Source organism: Dromiciops gliroides, chromosome 2 (assembly GCF_019393635.1).
Source record: "Dromiciops gliroides isolate mDroGli1 chromosome 2, mDroGli1.pri, whole genome shotgun sequence".
NCBI lineage: Eukaryota > Metazoa > Chordata > Mammalia > Microbiotheria > Microbiotheriidae > Dromiciops > Dromiciops gliroides.
The window spans coordinates 608,654,885-608,675,154 of record NC_057862.1 but is presented as its reverse complement, the minus strand read 5'-3'; the positions used below and the strand labels follow the sequence as shown (position 1 = coordinate 608,675,154).

At 36.3% G+C, this 20,270-nt stretch overlaps 1 protein-coding gene across 1 annotated transcript in view; it reads right to left on the bottom strand.

Moving 5' to 3' along the window:
* The window catches only part of LRPPRC (leucine rich pentatricopeptide repeat containing), a 112,926-nt gene that overhangs the window by 19,082 nt on the left and 73,574 nt on the right, over window positions 1-20,270 (bottom strand). Inside the window, exons 25-30 of the mRNA XM_043983475.1 lie at window positions 19,402-19,508; window positions 12,857-12,925; window positions 11,909-11,999; window positions 7,838-7,980; window positions 7,447-7,561; window positions 2,577-2,703 (exon numbers count right to left, since the gene is read on the bottom strand). Coding sequence (XP_043839410.1) covers window positions 2,577-2,703; window positions 7,447-7,561; window positions 7,838-7,980; window positions 11,909-11,999; window positions 12,857-12,925; window positions 19,402-19,508 — 652 coding nt within the window. The remainder of the gene's footprint in view (window positions 1-2,576; window positions 2,704-7,446; window positions 7,562-7,837; window positions 7,981-11,908; window positions 12,000-12,856; window positions 12,926-19,401; window positions 19,509-20,270) is intronic.

Sequence of the window (20,270 nt, the reverse complement as noted above, 5' to 3'; positions counted from 1 at the left end):
AGCCATTATTCTTTCAAAAAATGACAATAGGGAAAAGATGAAAAAAGGCTTTAAACTCTTTGGGTATGGGAAGGGAATCAGTACATATAACAGCTACTATGTGCTAGGTACTGTGCTTTCAATACACTTTACAATTATTATCTCACTGGAATGGATCCACCCTGGGGGACAGGTGTTATTATTATCACTATTTTATATTTGAAGAAACTGAGGCAGATAGAGGTTAAATGACATGTTTGACGTGTTCACATCATAAAGCAAGTTAAGTGTGTGAGGCTGGATTTGAACTCAGGCCTTCCTGACTCTGAGCCCAGCACTCTATCCATGACACCACCAGCTGCCATGGGACCCAAAAGAATGTCAAGGTGACATTAACATAGCTGGAAAAGGATTGTTGCACATTTCTTGGCCTCTTTTTCTCACATGATACATTTTCCTAACTGTCCCCATTTGGGTGTGTGTGTGTGTGTGTGTGTGTGTGGTGTTGTACCTCATAATATCATTCCCATTTTTTAAAGAAAAATACACCTTTCATTATTTACAGGGTCTTGCAGCATTTTCTAATTATTTTGGAGGAAGTCCCAAATGAAAAGAATAGGCTAGAGTTTTAAAATTTTAAATTATTTTGGAAATAAATTTACTTCCTTATCTTTAAATGGTGAATTATATCTGCTTATTAAAAACATTTCTGAGTAAGATCACTTGCTTCAGCCTTGGAAGATTTAAGGAAAATGCATTCCAAATGTATGTTTAAAATTCCTGTTTTAAATGTATATTTGAAATGTCTATTTTTTGTCTGTCTTGGTCTTGTCATACAAGGCTGTCCAAATGCCTATAAAATTTATACATTAAAAATTCCCAGGACAGATATTGAGCCAGAATGATGCAGGGAAATGACTTCTGGAATTGGATTAAGAGGATCTGAGTCCAAATTCTGCCTCCCTTCCTTACTGTATGATTAAGCATCACTGGTTATTAGTAGCTCATCTATAAAACTGGGCGGAAGGGAGGAGAAAGTGTTGAACTCAATGGCTTCTCAGATCCCTTTCAATTCAAAAGTTATTATCTATAACCCAACATACCCTTTCATCTCATCCATAGAAAGAGAAAAATTAAAATGAGACAAATGTATCCTAATAGGAGGGAACAAGGTTTCCTCTAAGCGGTTCAACACATACATATAGTAAGCAAGCCTGCATTTCCCATTTATGTCCGTGTTGTCTCTACCAACAAAACATAAGATCCTTGAGAGCAGCAGCTGTGAACTCTTTTGTCTCTGTATCCTCGGAGCCTCACATGGTCTGGAACATATTGGTGACTAACAATGGCTCATCAACTGGTTTAGGACACAATAAATATCAGTAAAAGTGTAATTTCTGTAAGCTGAAAGAATGGACCATCTCCCCTTTTTTCAGTCTCAATTAGTGACTACCACGCCTTTCGTTCAGTGTGCTCAAAGAGGAATATGGTAAAGAGGAGTCAAATTATTTTTTAAATGTTGATTTCTGGAAATAAGTAAGAGAAAATATCCAAGGCCAACTAGGGAAATGTCAATCACAGTTAAAAGAACTCTATTTCATCTCACACCCAAGGTTGCAAAGATAAAAGAGAGATAAATATTCAGCAGTGGAGAGTCTTTACCAATTCATGACTCACAGTTACATTTCACTACAGGAAAGCTATTTTTATTAAAAAGGTGAGTCTTAAAAAAAATGACAAGACAGAATTAGTCAATGTTAGAGGGGATTCATGCAGACTGGTGTAAACACACTGGAGTTATGTGAGAAGTCATTGAATTGTTTGTTTCCTTTGAACTGTTCAAAGACAGAGAGGACCCATAGAGCACATCTTTGTGGCAGCATATTTCGTGTGTGTGTGTGTGTGTGTGTGTGTGTGTGTGTGTGTATTTTTTAATGGTAACAATGTTGATTTCCATAGACTGAAAGTGGCTGGGTAGATTACGGTCAATCAACTTACTAAAATGCTGTTCTGCCATAAAAAACAAGAGATATAATGAATTCAGAGTAACATGTAAAGACCTGTAGGAGCCCATGCAGTAGAAGAAATGGACCCAGAATAACAATAGGTAGAAAAACTCACTAAACATAAATAAGAATAAGAGGGAAAGGTGGCCAAACTCAAGGCATTTGCAATCACCATTCTCGGTCCAGAACAGATGATGAAATTTGTTTTCAACAGCCTACTGGATGACTATGGGTATGGAATGGTGCATGGAATATCAGAAATGGTCTTTGGTCATCTTTCCTTAACTGTGTTTCTTTGTTACAAAAGCAGAACTCTAAACAGGATGCAAAGTAAGGAAATAAATATGAAAAAGAAACAAGAACTGTTCTAAAACTTCAATTATTTTTTAACCTGGAATTACTTTTATATATATATACACACACACACACACATACAAAAATAAGGATAATTAAGTAGTAATGCATTATTCAGTCTGTAACTAAGATAATGTGTTACATGAAGCAAGGGATTTTCTTGAGAATCAACTGGAGACATTAAAAAACAAAACACTAAACGATACAGAAACAAGGAGCAATCAGAAATATACTCACGCGTTTTTCACATTCAAGGCTTCATCAAGACTACCAGAAGCCAACAATAATTTTATGACTGAGGAATAAGCAAGTGGAGAAAACACAACGTTCTTCTTTTCTGCCTCCAGAAAAATAGCATATGCGTCTACAAAGAAACAAGAAAAAACAGCCACAAATGAAATTCCAAATAACTGACAAAAAAAGTTTTCAGATTTCACCTAAAGGAAAAAAAAAAGAACAAATCCTTTTCTTTCTCCTAATCTTCTAGAATAAAATTACATTAAAACCCCCCCCACACACACCCTATAAGTTCAGCCAAATAGATGTATTTCAAATTTAATTCTTTTTTTAAAAAATATTCTCTGTAAATTATATACCAATGCCAGTATAAAAATAATCAATCAAATTTCAGTTCATCACTAAAACAAGCCCATGTTTCAAAAACCTTGGTAATAGTTATTAAACCCCTATCACAAATATATGATTTAGTCTGAGTGAAGGAACCTTTTTAAAGCTATCTTGAATCTATAGGTGGGTGGTTACAATAGTTGGAATTGTAGCACAACAGTATTAATGTGAATGTAGCCTACAATTCTGGAATTGGGAGATCAAATTATTTGGCTACGACAGGACTTATACAAAAACATACAATTTTCAAATATACTGATATCTAACAAGTAAACTAAGCAACATTTGTTTGACTGATTAACAGTTTTATTTCACTCGTTCACAATAACTGTCAGTGAATGAAAAGATGTTACCCAAAGAGAAGTAACTACACTTTTCAGTCACTTACTTTTCTCAAATAAAATTGCCTAGCTGTAAACATCCAGTTGAGACTATAATCCACTCTCTACTGTATACAAACACATCACAATAAAGATGGTGCACAGCTGATCTGTCACGTATGGCCTTCAACAGACACAAGGCTCTTGTTATCAAATATAGCAGCAAGCTCAGAAACTCAGAACTAAACACTAATGTTGATAAGAACAATCTAAGCTGATTTGGGGGATTCCAAAGAGAGTATATATTTGAAAGCTTAGAAAGGGTAATGCCACTAAATACTTTCAAACCAGCAATCAAGATCAGCTTCGCATCTTTGACCAGAGTGAGAAAATGGGGCAGCTCCTCAGAAGGCCTTTTAGTCATCTTTACTGGATAAAAGACAGTATATGGCAGTAAAGAACCCTCCAAGAACAAATCATAAACATTACAACTTAGCATTTCAAAGAGTAGAAAAACACTGCAAGTTTAAAAATTAGATTTGAACATTTTACCTAAACATCAGGAAATGAACAATAACAATTTATGTATGTCTGTGTTGGGTTAAAATAGGTAGCCATATTTCCTATATCATATATGCATTTGATGTTCAGTGAACAAATATGTTATTAAATACTGTAGAAAAACTATTTGTGAAAAACACTGTATATTCTACACCTGGTCACAGGTGGGTTAGGAAGACTACCCTCCCCCCAAAAAAGTGAAAAGAAGATAAAGCTTATTTCAATCATTTGACTAATAGCAAGTTTCCTAAGAGGCTATCATAATAAAATTTAAGTTGAAATAAAACTTGGGTCTTAAAAATAAAATGGCTATTCTCTCATATAGTTACTAAGGTACTCTTCCTTTCATTGCAAAAATGAATACATCCCTGGGGCAGCTAGGTGGCCCTGGAGTCAGGAGTACCTGAGTTCAAATGCGGCCTCAGACACTTAACACTTACTAGCTGTGTGACCCTGGGCAAGTCACTTAACCCCAATTGCCTCACTAAAAAACAAAAACAAAACAAAAATGAATATATCCCCTTACCAATATAAAAGGCACTGCTGAACTATTATGGCTCTAAGAACCACAATACATGACAGTTGAAGACAGTGTTTATAAAACAGCAGATTTCAATCAAAATACTCTGAAACTGCATGCTGCCATTTTTATATGACAAGATGGTATTCCTTGGTACAAGAAATTATTTTTAAATTCAGTATCTAAGGCATTTATTTCCTTTAAAATTTCAGTACAACTGTATGTTATATCAGTGAAATATAAGATATTTTTAATTGATCACTAAAATAAGTAGTAAGAATGGCCATCATTTGCTTTTTGAAAAACTTACAGATACAGGTGATAAAAATTGAGTCCAAAGTTACTAAAATCACCTTTTAGGGAACAATCATCATGGCTGTACTAAATGTCAATTTCAAAAAACTGCTGCTGTATGAATATAATATGTAGATGAAAGATTTCAAGCAGTGAAAGTTATAAATTGCCCCCACAAAAAAAAAATTACACTTTGCAAAGCAGATACATTTGGCACAAAAATTTTTGATCTTTTACTATGTGTGCAAGGCAGCTATTGATTGAGAAAACTAAGCTGGGCAAAAGAGTTTAAGTTATGAATTAACCCTTATAATCCACCACTCTACCTATTAGAATTGAGTTTCAAATAGCACATGATTACTGAATTAATGGATAGTGCGACAACAAGGGTTTAAAATTTATAAAATATAAAATATACTTCCTAGAAGACTCTACTATAGTCATATTATTATTTTTATATTTAGTTTTAACAGGACACATTTCACAAATTGAATTAAGTAATTTTTTATAATTATTAAGCTAAGTGTTCAAAGGATATGAAGGAACAATTCTTAAAAGACTTGCAAAGTCTTAGCAATCATGAAAGACTTGCTTCAAATCAACAGTAAGAGAAATGCAGATCAAAACTGAGGTTTTAGTGCCCAAATTGGCAAAAGTGACAAAACATGCAATCAGCTGTGGAGGTGCTGTGGGAGAATAAAGATAGCCACAAACTACTGGACATACAGTAGTTTAATCATTTTGGAAAGTGATCAGGAGTAACGAAAAACAAGTGACTACGTAAGATGACAGTAGCTTCTTACCCAGGGATTCTACTAAAAGGAAGTTAGCCTAAGGAAATCAAGAGGTAGAAATAAAGGTCTCATAACTACCTAAATGATATGTTTGTAGTAGGCTCTATAAAAATGCTTATTCTCTTCTTCCCAAAATCCTCATAGGAACATTTTTTATAGTAATAAAGAAGTGACAGCCAGTGATTGATTATTACATAATCTTTTTTAAGCAAGTAGACCACATCATCTTATACATGAATTCTCTAGTATAACAGTAGCAGATACTTAAAGTGGTGATTAATTCATCAAAAAGAAATAAGACTTCAATCAGCAAGATTCAATATTCAATGTTTTCAGTGAGGTATCAAGCAATAGGGTTCAATAACCCTCTCTCAAAAAGAAAGAGTAAAAAAAAAGAATTCTGGTAGCTTCTGAGGCCCAATGGCCTCACCCACAGCATATACTTAAAATGTCTTTGAAAAGTTACTTAGTCACTTAAAGAGATGCCATTGACTGGGAACATGGCCACCATGGTACAGGAAAAGAAGGAAATATTACTGTATTGTGAGAAATGAATAGGAAGAATTCAGAAAACCATCAGACAGCTAAAGTGAAGGAGAGTGAAAAAGGAGAAGCAGAAGAATATAAACAATAATTAAATAAAAGTATATTTAAAACAGTCATTATAATGACTAAGCTTGACTCCAGAGAAGAGATGAGAAAATACACCTTTCCACACTAAAGGGTGTGAAACAACATGCTTTTCCTAGATTCCTTCCCCATTTCCCAAAACCACCCTTTTAAAACTTGAAAAAAAAAACAACCCAAAAAACCCAAAACCAACCAACCAAACAAAAAAAACACCCAAAGAATGGGTCACTGGATGGGAGAAAGATGAATTTAGAAATGAAGCTGATATAAAATAAATAAACAAAAAAATTAAGAACTTAAAGGGGGCAGGGGAGGACTTTAAATGAGCTGTACACAACTTCCTTTTTATCATCAATTCATCATTTTCTCTCACTTTCCACATCCAATCAATGAATATATCTTTTTCATTAAAGTCTCTGTTGATTTTTACCAATTCTCTCCATTCACATGGCCACCACCCTAGTACATTTCATGACCTCTTGCCTGGAACACTGTAATAGTCTTCTGTTCTTCCTGAAAACAGATCCTCCAGTCTAAAATTCATCCTTCATACAACTACAGAGTTAATGCTTTGCTTATATCCCTCTATCATACTCTTTCTGACTTTCTATTTTGATGCAGGTTTCCCCTAAGGCTGGGCCTCAGGCGTCAGTTCTCAGACTTTGACTTCTCAGGGGACTGAACCCTTTGCTAAACATCTGGTAGATCCATGTTGGCATCCAGTTACTTCTGTACCTCAGTTCTCTGGCTAAACACAGAATGCTTCCTCCTCTGAACACAAAGAATATTTATTCTGCAAGGTTTCCTGTATAGCTGTCTACCCTTCTCTCTTTATAGTCTCTACCACTAAGAATCCTACAGTTCCTGTGATATGACCAACCTAAATCCCAATCTGCAGACTTCTTTTCTGAATCTGAATTCAAAAGGACCAAACTGAAACAGTGTATTTTCAATTACATATTTCAGAGCAACTACAATTCAGTGCATCTAAAAGAGAACCATCATCATCCCTATAAAACAAGGTACCCTGCATGCCATTCTTGTTTCAGCTTAAGGCTTGCCCATCTGGTCACTCTCACTGCTCCTTCAAATACCTAGTCAGCGAGCCTTACTGAACCTTCCTTCACAGAGCCCCAAAAGATCTACAAAAAGATCTAGTCTTAGGTGTCAAGATCTACATCTTAGTGTGCAACAGTCAACACAGAAAGGTCAGGAGAGATGAACAAGGTGGGAGGAAAAACATGTGCCAACTGTAACAGCAAAAGCAACGGTGCCATTGCTGATATTTGGGGGCTGACAGCTGGTGTTTTGTGCAAGGATTTAAAGCATTGCTATATAGCTGAATAAATGTATTTCTTTACCTTCGCTTTTCTTCTGCCGGCATGCGCTCATTAGGTCTTTCTTAAAGACTGCTTCTGGGGACAGGACTGATTCGCTCGGTTGAGGAGCACCTTCAAGTTGATCCGCATACCACAACTTAAAAACAAAGTTATTGAGTTTGTCTTTAAAAAAGAACATGTCCATAAGAATGGGTCAATACTTAGATCTACAATGTTCTATAATTCACAAATATTTTAGGGGGCAGGGCAATGAGGGTGAAGTAACTTGCCCAGGGTCACACAGCTAGTAAGTGTTAAGTGTCTGAGGCCAAATTTGAACTCAGGTCCTTCTGATTCCAGGGCCAGTGCTCTATCCACTGCGCCACCTAGCTGCCCCCACAAATAAAAAACAAAACTGCTCTTCTCAAGTTACCGTGGGTATATCAAATGGAACATCCTGATTGTTATTTCTGAGGATTTCACCCAACAACTGCAATGTCTTCTGACGAGGAATAACATTTTCTTCTTGCATTTTAGTCCAAACAGCATCAGCTCTCTGCCAGTCATTATTTTCTTCTGCAAAACATTAAGTCTAGATGTCAAATAAGTCCAAAAGCATAAATGTCCAACGTATGCAAATAAATAGACCTAATTGTCGATAAGGATGCAGTCAGTGCATCCTATTAGTCAGTGCTCTTGGGCATTAAAGGAAGTAATGTCAAAAGCTATAGCTTTTATCTATAGATTTAGATACCTGATATAAACTTCAAGATTTGTTTTTAGCAGTACCATTTAATCATAAGTCTTCTGATTCGCACTTCCAAACAAGTGACACAGAACCATAAGCCATGTAAGCTACGAGGTTGTAATACACCTTATACTACTTTAACTATTATCATGTAGTAGTTAGTATAGCTCAAACGTATGTATACCCTCATGGTTACAAAGCACTTTCTTTATAATCACCCTGTAAAATTATCCTGTACAATAGAGATGGTACATTGGGTCATTTAGTAGCAAACAGAGAAAAAGTATCTCTGAGAGGTTAAGTGATTTGCCCAAAGTTATGAAGCAGAGATGTGCTAATGCCAGTATTTGAACCCAATTCTCTCAGTTCAAAGGCCAAATGCTCTTACCATTATGCCAAACTACCATTCTAAGACAGAGGAATCTACACGTGTTGCTTAAGGAAACAATTTTTTTTTAATCAAAAAAATTTGTTCCCCTAATCAGTCTAGGTGATTCTTACAAGTTAGGATTCCCAACAAGTTAAGATGATTAAATGTATGTCCCTTTACTCCCAAATACATCTCTAGAATCACATCTTCCTTGGTATTAGTATATAGAAATCACACAACTGTTGCACTAGAAAGGAATTTAGAAATCATGATTCTAGAGTCAACAATTGCCTTGGTAACTTATAATGAATGACATATATGTTAGGAGGTTTTCAGAGGGAGAAGATTTCTATTAAAGTTAAAAAAGACAAATGGCTGTGTCTTTCAATAGCTAGGGCAATCTTATAATTGGACATTATAAAAGAAAAAAATTGTTTCAAGTCTAATTACTCTGAGAATTATGTTTACACATGACCTTTTCTTGCTTATGTACTTAGTTCAAAAGTTTATAACTGAAATTGTATTCTGTAAGAGGTGAGTATTTTTCATGTAAACCTGCTTAATAAATTTTAGTATGTAACAGATCACTATATGAAGGATAAAATACTGAGGGTCTCAAATAATGGAAAGTAAGGCAAGTGGTTTATTGTGTTTAAGATGACATAAAACTGCAAACCTTTTCCACATATTTAAGTAGCTAGAATTGGTTGTGTCTTTTCTTGTTGACTGATGATTTGTGTGACAGAATTTATCAAATTCTAGCTTATATTTCTTGTCTTGGCAGACATGGCTTGTCAAACTGAGCAATTGGCTGGTGGAGACCATTTGCATTGAGAAGTAGGGTTTGTGCCTATTGAAATGACATTGTTTCTTAGGGCCAGTTACCTTAGAATGATAAAATAATTATTTATGAAACCAGAAATAAATTACCAATGAAAACTTACATAGCCTACAAATCTGGCCAAAAATAAACTTTTAAAAATAGCTAACATTTATATGGTGCTTGCTATGTACAAGACATTGTGTGTGCTAGGTGCTTATAATCATTATCTCATTTGATCCTCACAACAATCCCTGGGGATAGGTGCTATTGTCATCCCCATTTTGTGAATGAGAAAACTGAGGCAAACAGAGGTGAAATGACTTGCCTAGGGCCAGAGGCTGGTTTTGAACTGAGGTCTTCCTAACTCCAGGCTCACTGCCACCAGCTGCTCAATAATAAAAACTATTCCTTTACTACAATAAGACTTATTTCTTACCAAACATCTCTTTCTTAACAAGAGTTAATATCTATGCTAATTGTCTCATAGTTGACACATCAGCAGAAGCCAAGTGAACTAGGGATTCTTAAGGTAAGGAGATAAGCATGACTTCCTAGGAAGCACTAACATAAAGGAGATGTGGCTATGGAAAGTATTTCCTCTTCAAAAAGAACAAAAAGAACAAATGACCAGGCAGATGTGAAAGCTTATTATATGCCAGGAACTCTGCCCTATGCTGGGGACACAAAAAAGCTTCTGCTCCTATGGGGAAGACAACTTAAACTTAAGGAGGTATCATAAGACACAGAGTACATGGAATGAGACCTTACCACTAATCTATCTCTGATGTACCTAGTTATTGATATGTCATTTCTCCCATTAGAATGAGAGTTCCTTGAGGGCAAGGCTATTTTCTCTATCTCCAGGAATTATCATAGTGGCAGGCACACAGTAAACACTAAATACTTTTTGTTTGCCTTACACAGCTGTAGTGGTGGAGACAGGGAAAGGTCTCCAACAGAAAATGGCTTCTAAACTGAGTTGACATAAAATACACATTCTAGGAAATGGAAATTAGGAGGAAGGCCATCTAAAGATGGGGAATACCAGTGCATGGAGATGGGAAATGCTGTGTTATGTGTGAGGAACACCCAATAATCCAGTACATGATTGACTTAAGACAAAAACAGAAAAACAACAAACCTTTACCATGCTAGCTGTCCTCCTCTGGACACCCTGCAGTTTATCAATATCCTTAAACTGTGGCACACCAGACAGCACATTATAGACAGATTCTGACATGAGTAGCTATACCACTCTTAATGCGGAACAATGTCTTATCAGCTTCCTGGGCTGCCACATCACTGTGGCTGACTCATTGAGCTTGTAGTCAATATTTTTAGCTGAAGACTTCTCATGTGTAAGAGGGATCAGACTAGCTATGTATGGTTCAAAAGAGTAGAACTAACATATGTGGAAGATATAGGAAGGCAGATTTAGATTCAATAAATGGAGAAAACTTCTTAGCAATGAGAGCTTGGATATGAACCCCCAGTTCCTCAATTTCAAATCTAGCATTCTTTCCATTACCTCTCAGCTGGAGATGTTATAAAGGGAGAGCAAAATGAACCTGACAAACGAGTTCAAAAAGAGAAGAGCAGCCGTAACTTTATTGTTAACCCCAAAGGACCTTTCAGACAGGCCAATGTGGAAGTATGGTGGTCACTCAGAGTTCTGATCCCAATTTTAACCAGCACAGAAGATTCAACGTGCTCTGTTTTTCCAACTTGGTCAGGACTCCCTTCCGTAGGAAGCACAGGGGTTGTCCGCTCTCCAAGAATATCGGTGCCAGACTCAGCGAGAACACTCAATCAACTTCAGTCCAACTGTAGGCACCAACTCCTTAATTCAAGCAAGTCACTAGTCCCACCATGCCAACAAATGAGTTTTTAATGCAAGGTTCTCACGACTATATACAACATATTCTAAGATTCTACTTCCATGCTGGTAACTGAAGGTTTAAATTACAAAAAAAAAAGGCTCATGATGGAAAAGGCTCTCCAAATCCAGAAAAAAAAAAAAACCCAAAAAACCCAACAACTGTGGAATACAGATACAGATCGAGCTATACTATTTCTTTTTTTTTTTTTTTTTAGGTGAAGCAATTGGGGTTAAGTGACTTGCCCGGGGTCACACAGCTAGTAAGTGTGAAGTGTCTGAGGCAGGATTTGAACCCAGGTACTCCTGACTCCAGGGCCGGTGCTCTATCCACTGTGCCACCTAGCTGCCCCATTTCTTTTGTTTTTGATGCTATTGTTTTTCTTTTTTTGAGGTTTTTCCTTTTTGCTCTGATTCTTTTCTTATAACTTGACTAAAGCAGAAATATGTTTAATGTTATTGTACATATGTAACTTATATCAGATTACTTGCTGTCTTGGGAAGGGGGGGGGGACATTTTGAAACTAGAAATGTTATAAAAACAAATGTTGAAAACTTATCTCTACACGTAACTGGAAAATAATAAAGTACTTTCATTAATTAAAATAAATAAATTACCAAAAAACCCCACCATAAAAAAAGGATTTTTCCAAAGCAAAATACAGGCAAGATTACTGAATTACTTACTGCAGAGTGTTAGAAGATTATAGTACATATGGTCTCTGTCACATTCAAATAGTTTCTGTGTCAACTCGACCAATTTCTCCAGGGTTTCAACCTTAAAATAATAGAGTAACAGATCATCATATGTCTTGATGGCTATATAAAATGTCTTAAAAATCAGAACAGGAACCCCTGACAAATCCTCAACAATATTTGATAATAAACATGCAGTCAATTCTGTTACTTAGGAAAAATAATCCTTCCTGTTAGGCTTTACCAGACCCTCCATCAGAATGATATGGCACAAAGGGAAAGAGAAGAATACTGTGGAGAACAGCACCTAGGTAATATTTAAGAAATCTAGGACAATGCACAGACACAGCTGAGCTAACTCAACTAATTCCACTGTAACCCCAAACTGCCTCCCTCCCACCCCAAATGTCCCTAACCACTCTGCCTATACCCAGTCTACTGTTTTACTTGATAAGAAGGTGCCCTGCATCACAAGACAGTTGAAAAGAAATTCAACCAGACAGGAAGAGCTTTCTTTAAGATGTCTGGTAGACTGAGGGGGCTGCAATAATTTTAGGCTATCAATCAATTGGGTAAGAAAATCAACCTGGCACAATGGATGAATACAATTTAGTTGTTGTTTTCTAAAATAATGGTAACGGATGATGGGTCATTTCTACATGTACCATCCCATAGATATTGTCTACATTTTACAGATGAAGAGACTTAGCCTCAGAGTGGTTCATGGGCTTGTCAACAGTCACACAACTAATACATTAAGTGCCTTAGTCAGGATTTGTGCTCAAGTTTTCTGGACTCCAAATCCTGGACTCTTCCCACTCCACCAGGTTGATTCTAGAAAAGCAGAGACCTCCATCTCATAGTCACATATGTGTCATTTTTAGGAACAAGGGAGAAGATAAAACAGTTCAGAAATAAACCACCAAAATAAACACAAACCTGGTTATTTGAAATGCATCTTTCACAAAACCATTGAAGTTTCCCAGAACGAGCCCTAATGCCAGGAGTCTGAAAAATAAAATATCCAAAATGGGCAATTTCACAGGGCCTTGTCTTCAAAAACACATTTATCATTCGTTACCACATTTCTGGTACTACCCTCAACCACCAAAAACACCCCAAAAGCCAAAACAAATCAAAGAAACTGACTATCCTCATGAAAATCTAGAATTTTATTCCTATTGTTATTAGCTTTTCATTATAAAGAGAATTGAGTACCAGTGAGTTCAAAGGTTCTCTAAATGTGAAATCTTATCACATAGTCCACTGATGTAAAAGCAAGATGTAGTCCACAAAAATTTTAGCAAGCCAACTGTCAACATAAATCACTCATTTAAAAAAAAAAACTTCTCTATAGAACTTTTGCTCAGTTAAAGAGATATGTGTGTGTATGTATGTATATATATGTATGTCAGCACTAGGCCTTAAAACCAAAGTTTTAAAGAGTAAGAAAAAAGATGAAAAACTAAAACTGAGTTTAGTATTATATTTTACAGTACAATGCATAATCAAGCTATAATTTATGACAATAAAAAGAAAAGCATTCTCTAACTGCAATTAATCAAGAGTAAAGTTCTGTTAGCCAGGAAGAAGAGGTGCATTTGGAAAAATAAAGATATAAAAACAAAAATGAATTAAAAAAAAACACACTAAGATTAGCTAAATCTTATTTAGCTAATTTTGTCTTCAGGTTCAAACATAGTTCAACTTAGGAAAGGAAATTTAAAAATTTTAGCTCAAATGGTTGATTTGTCACACTCTGAAATATTTTAATCATCCATAAGAGGGTATCTCTGTTGTTTCAGTTTACTAAAAAAATAAAATAAAATAAATGAGGCAGGGGGGCGCAGCTAGGTGGCGCAGTGGATAGAGCACCGGCCCTGGAGTCAGGAGTACCTGAGTTCAAATCCGACCTCAGACACTTAACACCTACTAGCTGTGTGACCCTGGGCAAGTCACTTAACCCCAATTGCCTCACTTAAAAAAAAAAATGAGGCAGGGGGCAGCTAGGTGGCACAGTGGATAAAGCACCAACTGGCCCTGGATTCAGGAGTACCTGAGTTCAAATCCAGCGGCAGACACGTGACACTTACTAGCTGTGTGACCCTGGGCAAGTCACTTAACCCCCATAGCCAGAGAAAGAAAGAGAGAGAGAGAGAGAAAGGAAAAGAAATGAAACGAGGCAGAGCCAAGATGGCATGGGAAAACAACATGCATGGCAGAAAAAGAGATTACCTATAAAATTCCATTTCTGAATTCCTATGTTTTTATACATTAGGATGCTTTTTATAGTGAATAAGTTGATTTCCTATGTACTCCTATACAATGTTATCTTAAATATGAACAATTTTCACCCTCCTCCCAAGAATATTTATCCTTCCATTTTGACAATGGAATACTACATTATTGCAATTATGCCTGAAAAAACAGTGGGATAGTTGAGTCTGTATATAATCTGCCTTAGAACATTACAAAAATGCCAAAGTGACCTTAATTTAGAACCTTCACTATCAGAGCTGGTGCAAATGCTCAAGACCTAAACAGTGTTAATGTTGACCTAAACAGTGTTAATGTTGAACAAGTACATATGACAAAACATCCAGTTCAAGACTGACTTGGTGGTGCCAGCTACAAAAGCAGCTATATACTTCACTGTTTTGTTTTGAAACCAAGAAATGTTTTCACATAGATTGCAAGTAGAAATCTGAAATGGAAATAGCTTATAATGAATCAACACAGAGTGAAATTCTCAACATGAGTTACCACCTAATTAAAATACTTGCTACCTATCTTTCCTGATCTGTTTAATAGGTAATAAGTGAAAAGAAATTACTATAATAAAAAGACTGTCGTATTTGGTTTTATCTGGGCCAGTTTGTTTTAAAACATTCTACATTTGCAAGTACTGGGTATATTTTTTGCAAGGAAAAACAACTGAATAAAAAACACAAGAGACTAAAATGTGCTTGCAAAATTATTAGTATGACCTAAAAAAAATACCAATTCACCTTAAAATCCCAGGCTTACCACAAAATAAACTGTGACCTTAATATCCTAGAATGATGCTCGTCACCTCAAATGACGCTTCACAAACACCAAAATAAGCACCTACATAATAATACAGGAAAAACATATCCCCAATCCTCTTTACCTTAGAGCCTGTGTAAAAGAGCTATATTCTCTTAGCACTTGTTAACAATCTCTGAAAGGAGAGGATATAAGCTCCAAACACAAGTATAAATTGATTACAGAGAATGGCAAGTCTTAATTTCTCTCAGAAGGATCAATAGTATGCCCTGAGCACTGTAGAAAATTCATTCATAGAAGGTCTATGTCCCTTGGTCATTGTATATACCATTGCAGGGGGCGGGGCTACCCCCCCAAATGAAATTGCTTATTGAATGTTGGGTGGCTCTTCTATATTTGCATTAAGCAGAAAGAAAGAAAGAAAGAAAGAAAGAAAGAAAGAAAGAAAGAAAGAAAGAAAGAAAGAAAGAAAGAAAGAAAGAAAGAAAGAGAGAGAGAGAGAGAGAGAGAGAGAGATAGAGAGAGAGAGAGAAATAAAGAAAGAAAGAAAGAAAGAAAGAAAGAAAGAAAGAAAGAAAGAAAGAAAGAAAGAAAGAAAGAAAGAAATTAGGAAGGAAGGAAGACAGGCTTGATGTAAAGAGATGTGCAGGCAGGCAACAATTATTGAACTTGTGCTAGGCACAAGGTACCTGGGCAGAGTTGTCAATGATGACAATCTGCTGCTGTTCCCTCCTATTTATTTTACTTAAAATTCAAAGCCTTTTGCAAAAGCAAAATCAGTATATTTAAAATAAGCAAGGAAACAATTTCTTCAATATAAGTCTGAGATCTAAACTATACAGGCATTTGATGCAGTGATAAAACTATAAGCATTTCCTAAAAGGTAAAGTGTTTAGGGGGGAAAAAACCTCAAGCAGTTTTCAAAAGAAGAAATGGAAGTTATCAAGACGAGAGAAATAAATTGAAGGCATCAAGATAGGAAATGAAGAGGCAAAATGGTTGCTGTTTGCCAGTGACATGTTTACTTAGAATGCCCTAGATTAGCTTCATTAATGAAACAGCATATAAAATAAATATCAGTAACAAAATCCAGGACGAAGCAATAGAAAAAAGATGATTTACATAATTTTGAAATAGCTAAAATATGTGGGATTCAGCCTATCAAGACACTCAGAACTTTATAAATTACATTTTTCCTAAAGATATAGAGGTCAATTAAAAACTGCTGGGAAAACAGAGAACAGTATGGCAGAAAATAGGTATAGATCAACATCTCACTGTATACTAAAAGGACAAAATGGGTACATTATTTACACATAAAGGGTAATTACAATATGCAAATTAAGAGAGCATGGAATCATCTATCTGTCAGATTTATGGACAGAGGAAGAATTTAGGACCAAAGAAGATACAGAGAGCAAAACAAAATGTAAAATAGATAGTTTTGTTTATATAAAATTAAAAAGTTTTGCAAAAACAAAATTAATGTAAACAAGATTATAAGGGAAACAAAACTGGGAAAGAGTTTTTGAAATAAGTATTTCTGATAAAGGCCTCATTTCTCAAATATATGGAGCTGCAGCTGGATCTGCACCTGGCAGGGCATACCAGGGAGCTCCTTGGGGCTGAAGTGGCAGCCAGCATCAGCACATTGGCCCAAACTAAGATTATTTTAAACACAATTCTGATCATCACTGTTCTGTTTAAAACTCTCAATAAATTCTTATTGTCTTCTTTATTCTCATTTTTATTGCTCTAATGAAAATAAAAATTATTGGGGCAGCTAGGTGGCACAATGGAAAGAGCACTGGCCCTGGATTCAAGAGGACCTGAGTTCAAATCCAGCCTCAGACACTTGACACTTAGGAGCTGTGTGACCCTAGGCAAGTCACTTAACTCCAATTACCTCACCAAATAAATAAATAGATAGATAGATAAATTCTTACAGTTAATTTTTAAAAGGATCATTTTTTACTCAATTTAAAATTTACTGATATCTCCCACGCACAAAGTACCATGATACATGTTAAGGGAATAACTTTAAATAACTTTAAAAGCACAGTACCTGTTATCCTCAAGCAGCTTATACTCCATCCAATGCCCTTCTGGAATCAGTATCATCACTTCAACTGATTCCCCTGTCATTTCTAAATGAACTATGCATGCCCTTGCCTCTTTTTCCCCCTCAGTGCGAAGAAACTAACATAGCTAGTAACATTTATATAAATGTATACTGAAAGTTGAAACAAGCATAAACTTTTAAAAAGGTGAATCTAGGTAGCTCTGGGCGAGTCACTGCCCTTTCTCTGTGACCAGGCCACTGAGTAAGAATAGGAGCTACACATCAACTGCCTGCCTGTCTTTTAGTTTCCTTGCCATGCTGCTCCCATTAACAATGTTATCACAGGTCTGAGCAAAATAAAAGTGAAGTATGTCACAAAGAAAAACAAGGTGGACAATTCTCACTCCAACTACTGACTGCTCCTATTTCTGTTGACAACACCATTATCTTTTCAATCTGTAGGTTCATCACCTCGGTGCATGACACCTCATTCTACCTTACTGGCCCCCCATCCAAACAGCCGACAAAACCAGCCATTCCTTCCATCACAGCATCTCTCCATCACAGCCCTTTTTCTCTTCTCTCTCCATTTTAGTTTGCGCCCTCATCACATCTTACGTAAATTACTGCCACACCAACCTAACTGGCCAGCTTGTCTCGAGCACCTCTCCTCCAACTCGGGAATAGTTTATATGCTGCATTTGATACCACATTAATGTTTCTTTTTTTCCTTTTTTTTTTTTGGTGGGGCAATGAGGGTTAAGTGACTTGCCCAGGGTTCACACAGCTACTAAGTGTCAAGTGTCTGAGGCTGGATTTGAACTCAGAATCCAGGGCCAGTGCTTTATCCACTGTGCCACCTAGCCACACCCCCCTCCCCCCAATTAATGTCTCTTAAGGGCAATTTCAGTTACCTCTAGGAACAAATATAAATTGTTCTGTTTAGCTGTTAAAACCTTATACAACCTGGGGCAGCTAGGTGGCGCAGTGGCAAAGCACCGGCCCTGGATTCAGGAGTACCTGAGTTCAAATCCAGCCTCAGACACTTATGGGCAAGTCTCTTAACCCCAATTGCCTCACTAAAAAACAACAACAACAACAACAACAAAAAACCCTTATACAACCTGACCCGAGCCAACTTGCCCACTGCACTAGATCTTCTGCTCAGTGATCCAGTCAAAATGGTCATCTCTCAGTTCCTCATGCACAACACTCCATCACCTCTTGCAGGCCTCTACACTGGCCACCCCTCATTCCTGGAATGAACTCCCTCCTCATCTCTGCCTCACAGAGTTCTGCTAAACCTTTAAGACAGAGTGTAGGAGCTATCTTTGGCAGGAAGCCTTTTCTAAATCATCCAACTGCAAGTGCCCTTTCTCCCAAACTATCTTACCAACTTATTTTGTCTATTTGCTTCACGTGTAAGATGGATAAACGGTGTTAAGCAAAACAAAGAACGGCAACTCTATTACCACAGTACTCTTTCTTAATATTTCTCTCTCTCTCTCTCTCTCTCACACACACACACACACACATTTGCGAATATAAACTGATAGTAGGGACCATTTTCATACATGGTAATTGTATCCCTAGCACCTAATACAGTAACTAGTATAGAGTAGGGACTTAATAAATACTTGTTGATTGATTCACTAATTAGGATTTTACCACAGGCAGTTAAAAATTAAAAAACAAAAACAAAAACCCTAACTCAATAAATGCAGGGCCATTTTTATAAGAGAACCAAAATGCTAAAGAGAAAACAATCACAATTTGGCAACATTCTACCAGTGTCCTTTTGACTTATCAATTGCACTGAAGTAAAATTTCAATCAAGTCTAGATAAATTATACTAATCCCAAACAGACCAAGTTTGTCACCTAGCACTTCCTATAAGCTGCTTACCATAGGAGAAAAAAAAGAAGAAATGTTAAATTAAATGCCAAACAGTTGCAGAAAGCACTTGTTTGGCTGATTAACTTGTAGACAAGCATTACAAATAAATCTGAGCCTGGTCTGCAGCAAATTAAATTCCAGTGCTTTTAAGAACAAAGAATTCCTTGGCAAAGAGGATTAGCAACTTTACACCCAGGAATGCCAGTTTAATTTAATTGTTCCACAATCCAAGATTTAATATGCAAATATCATTTTGATATATAACAGTGAAATTAACAAAGTAAGGAAACAAATTTAATATACAACCAGACTGTCTCTTCTGAACTGTAATTATACACAATAAAGAAAGTGGCCGAGTTCTTTTTTTTCCTTCATTATTGGGATTGAATTCTATTAACATGAATCAGAACAAGTCTAATTAAAGGTTAAAATTTTTAAATGTATTCTAATTAAGAGTCTAAATAGCTGCACGATTAGACTACTATAGTTCAAACCCCACCTCAATGATCTTCTTGGCCTCTTTGTAATTTCCTGTCTGTATGAAGGCAAAGAAGAGATCATAGAGCATTGTCATTTCCCCTTGTTCTTGGCTCACAAAGTCCATAGCTGTAAAAGACAGGAGAAAACAAATTAGTCACTATAACATGCACATACACAATTTCACAAGATAGAAGTCTCTCAACATAGAAATATACAATGTGATGGGGAAATTATCTTATAAACTGTTATTTAGGGAAACTTTAAATTATGACAAGGCCCCCTTAAGTAATTTGTCAAACAGCTTTTTTTCCCCCTTGTGCAATAAACAAATTAAACATCATGAGCTCTGGAGCCTGCAAACTAATTATTTAAGTTCCTTTGAGCAAGGAAATGGCTTGAGTAAGATCTTTTTTGGGGTAGAGAAAGATACTGTCCCTTACGAAGGAGCACAAAAACTGTAGCAAGAGTATTTTACTACAGTATCCTGTCTTAATGTAATTTCTTCTAATAAATCCATTTGTATGTCTGAAAATAACTAATTTTTCCTCAAAAAAATTCAGGCACAAAAGCAGTCATTAATAGGTCCTTTGTTGCTGTTTGCCCTTCATTCTTTTTTTTTTTTTTTTTGGTGAGGCAATTGGGGATAAGTGACTTGCTCAGGGTCACACAGCTAGTAAGTGTTAAGTGTCTGAGGCCGCATTTGAACTCAGGTACTCCTGAATTCAGGGCCAGTGTTTTATCCACTGTGCCACCTAGCTGCCCCTGCCCTTCATTCTTGCTGAGGACCATAGAGGGAAACAGAGTACAATGAATACAATGTAATCATAACTACCCAGTTTTGCTGTAAGAAGAGATTAGGGGGACAGCTAGGTGGCGTAGTGGATAAAG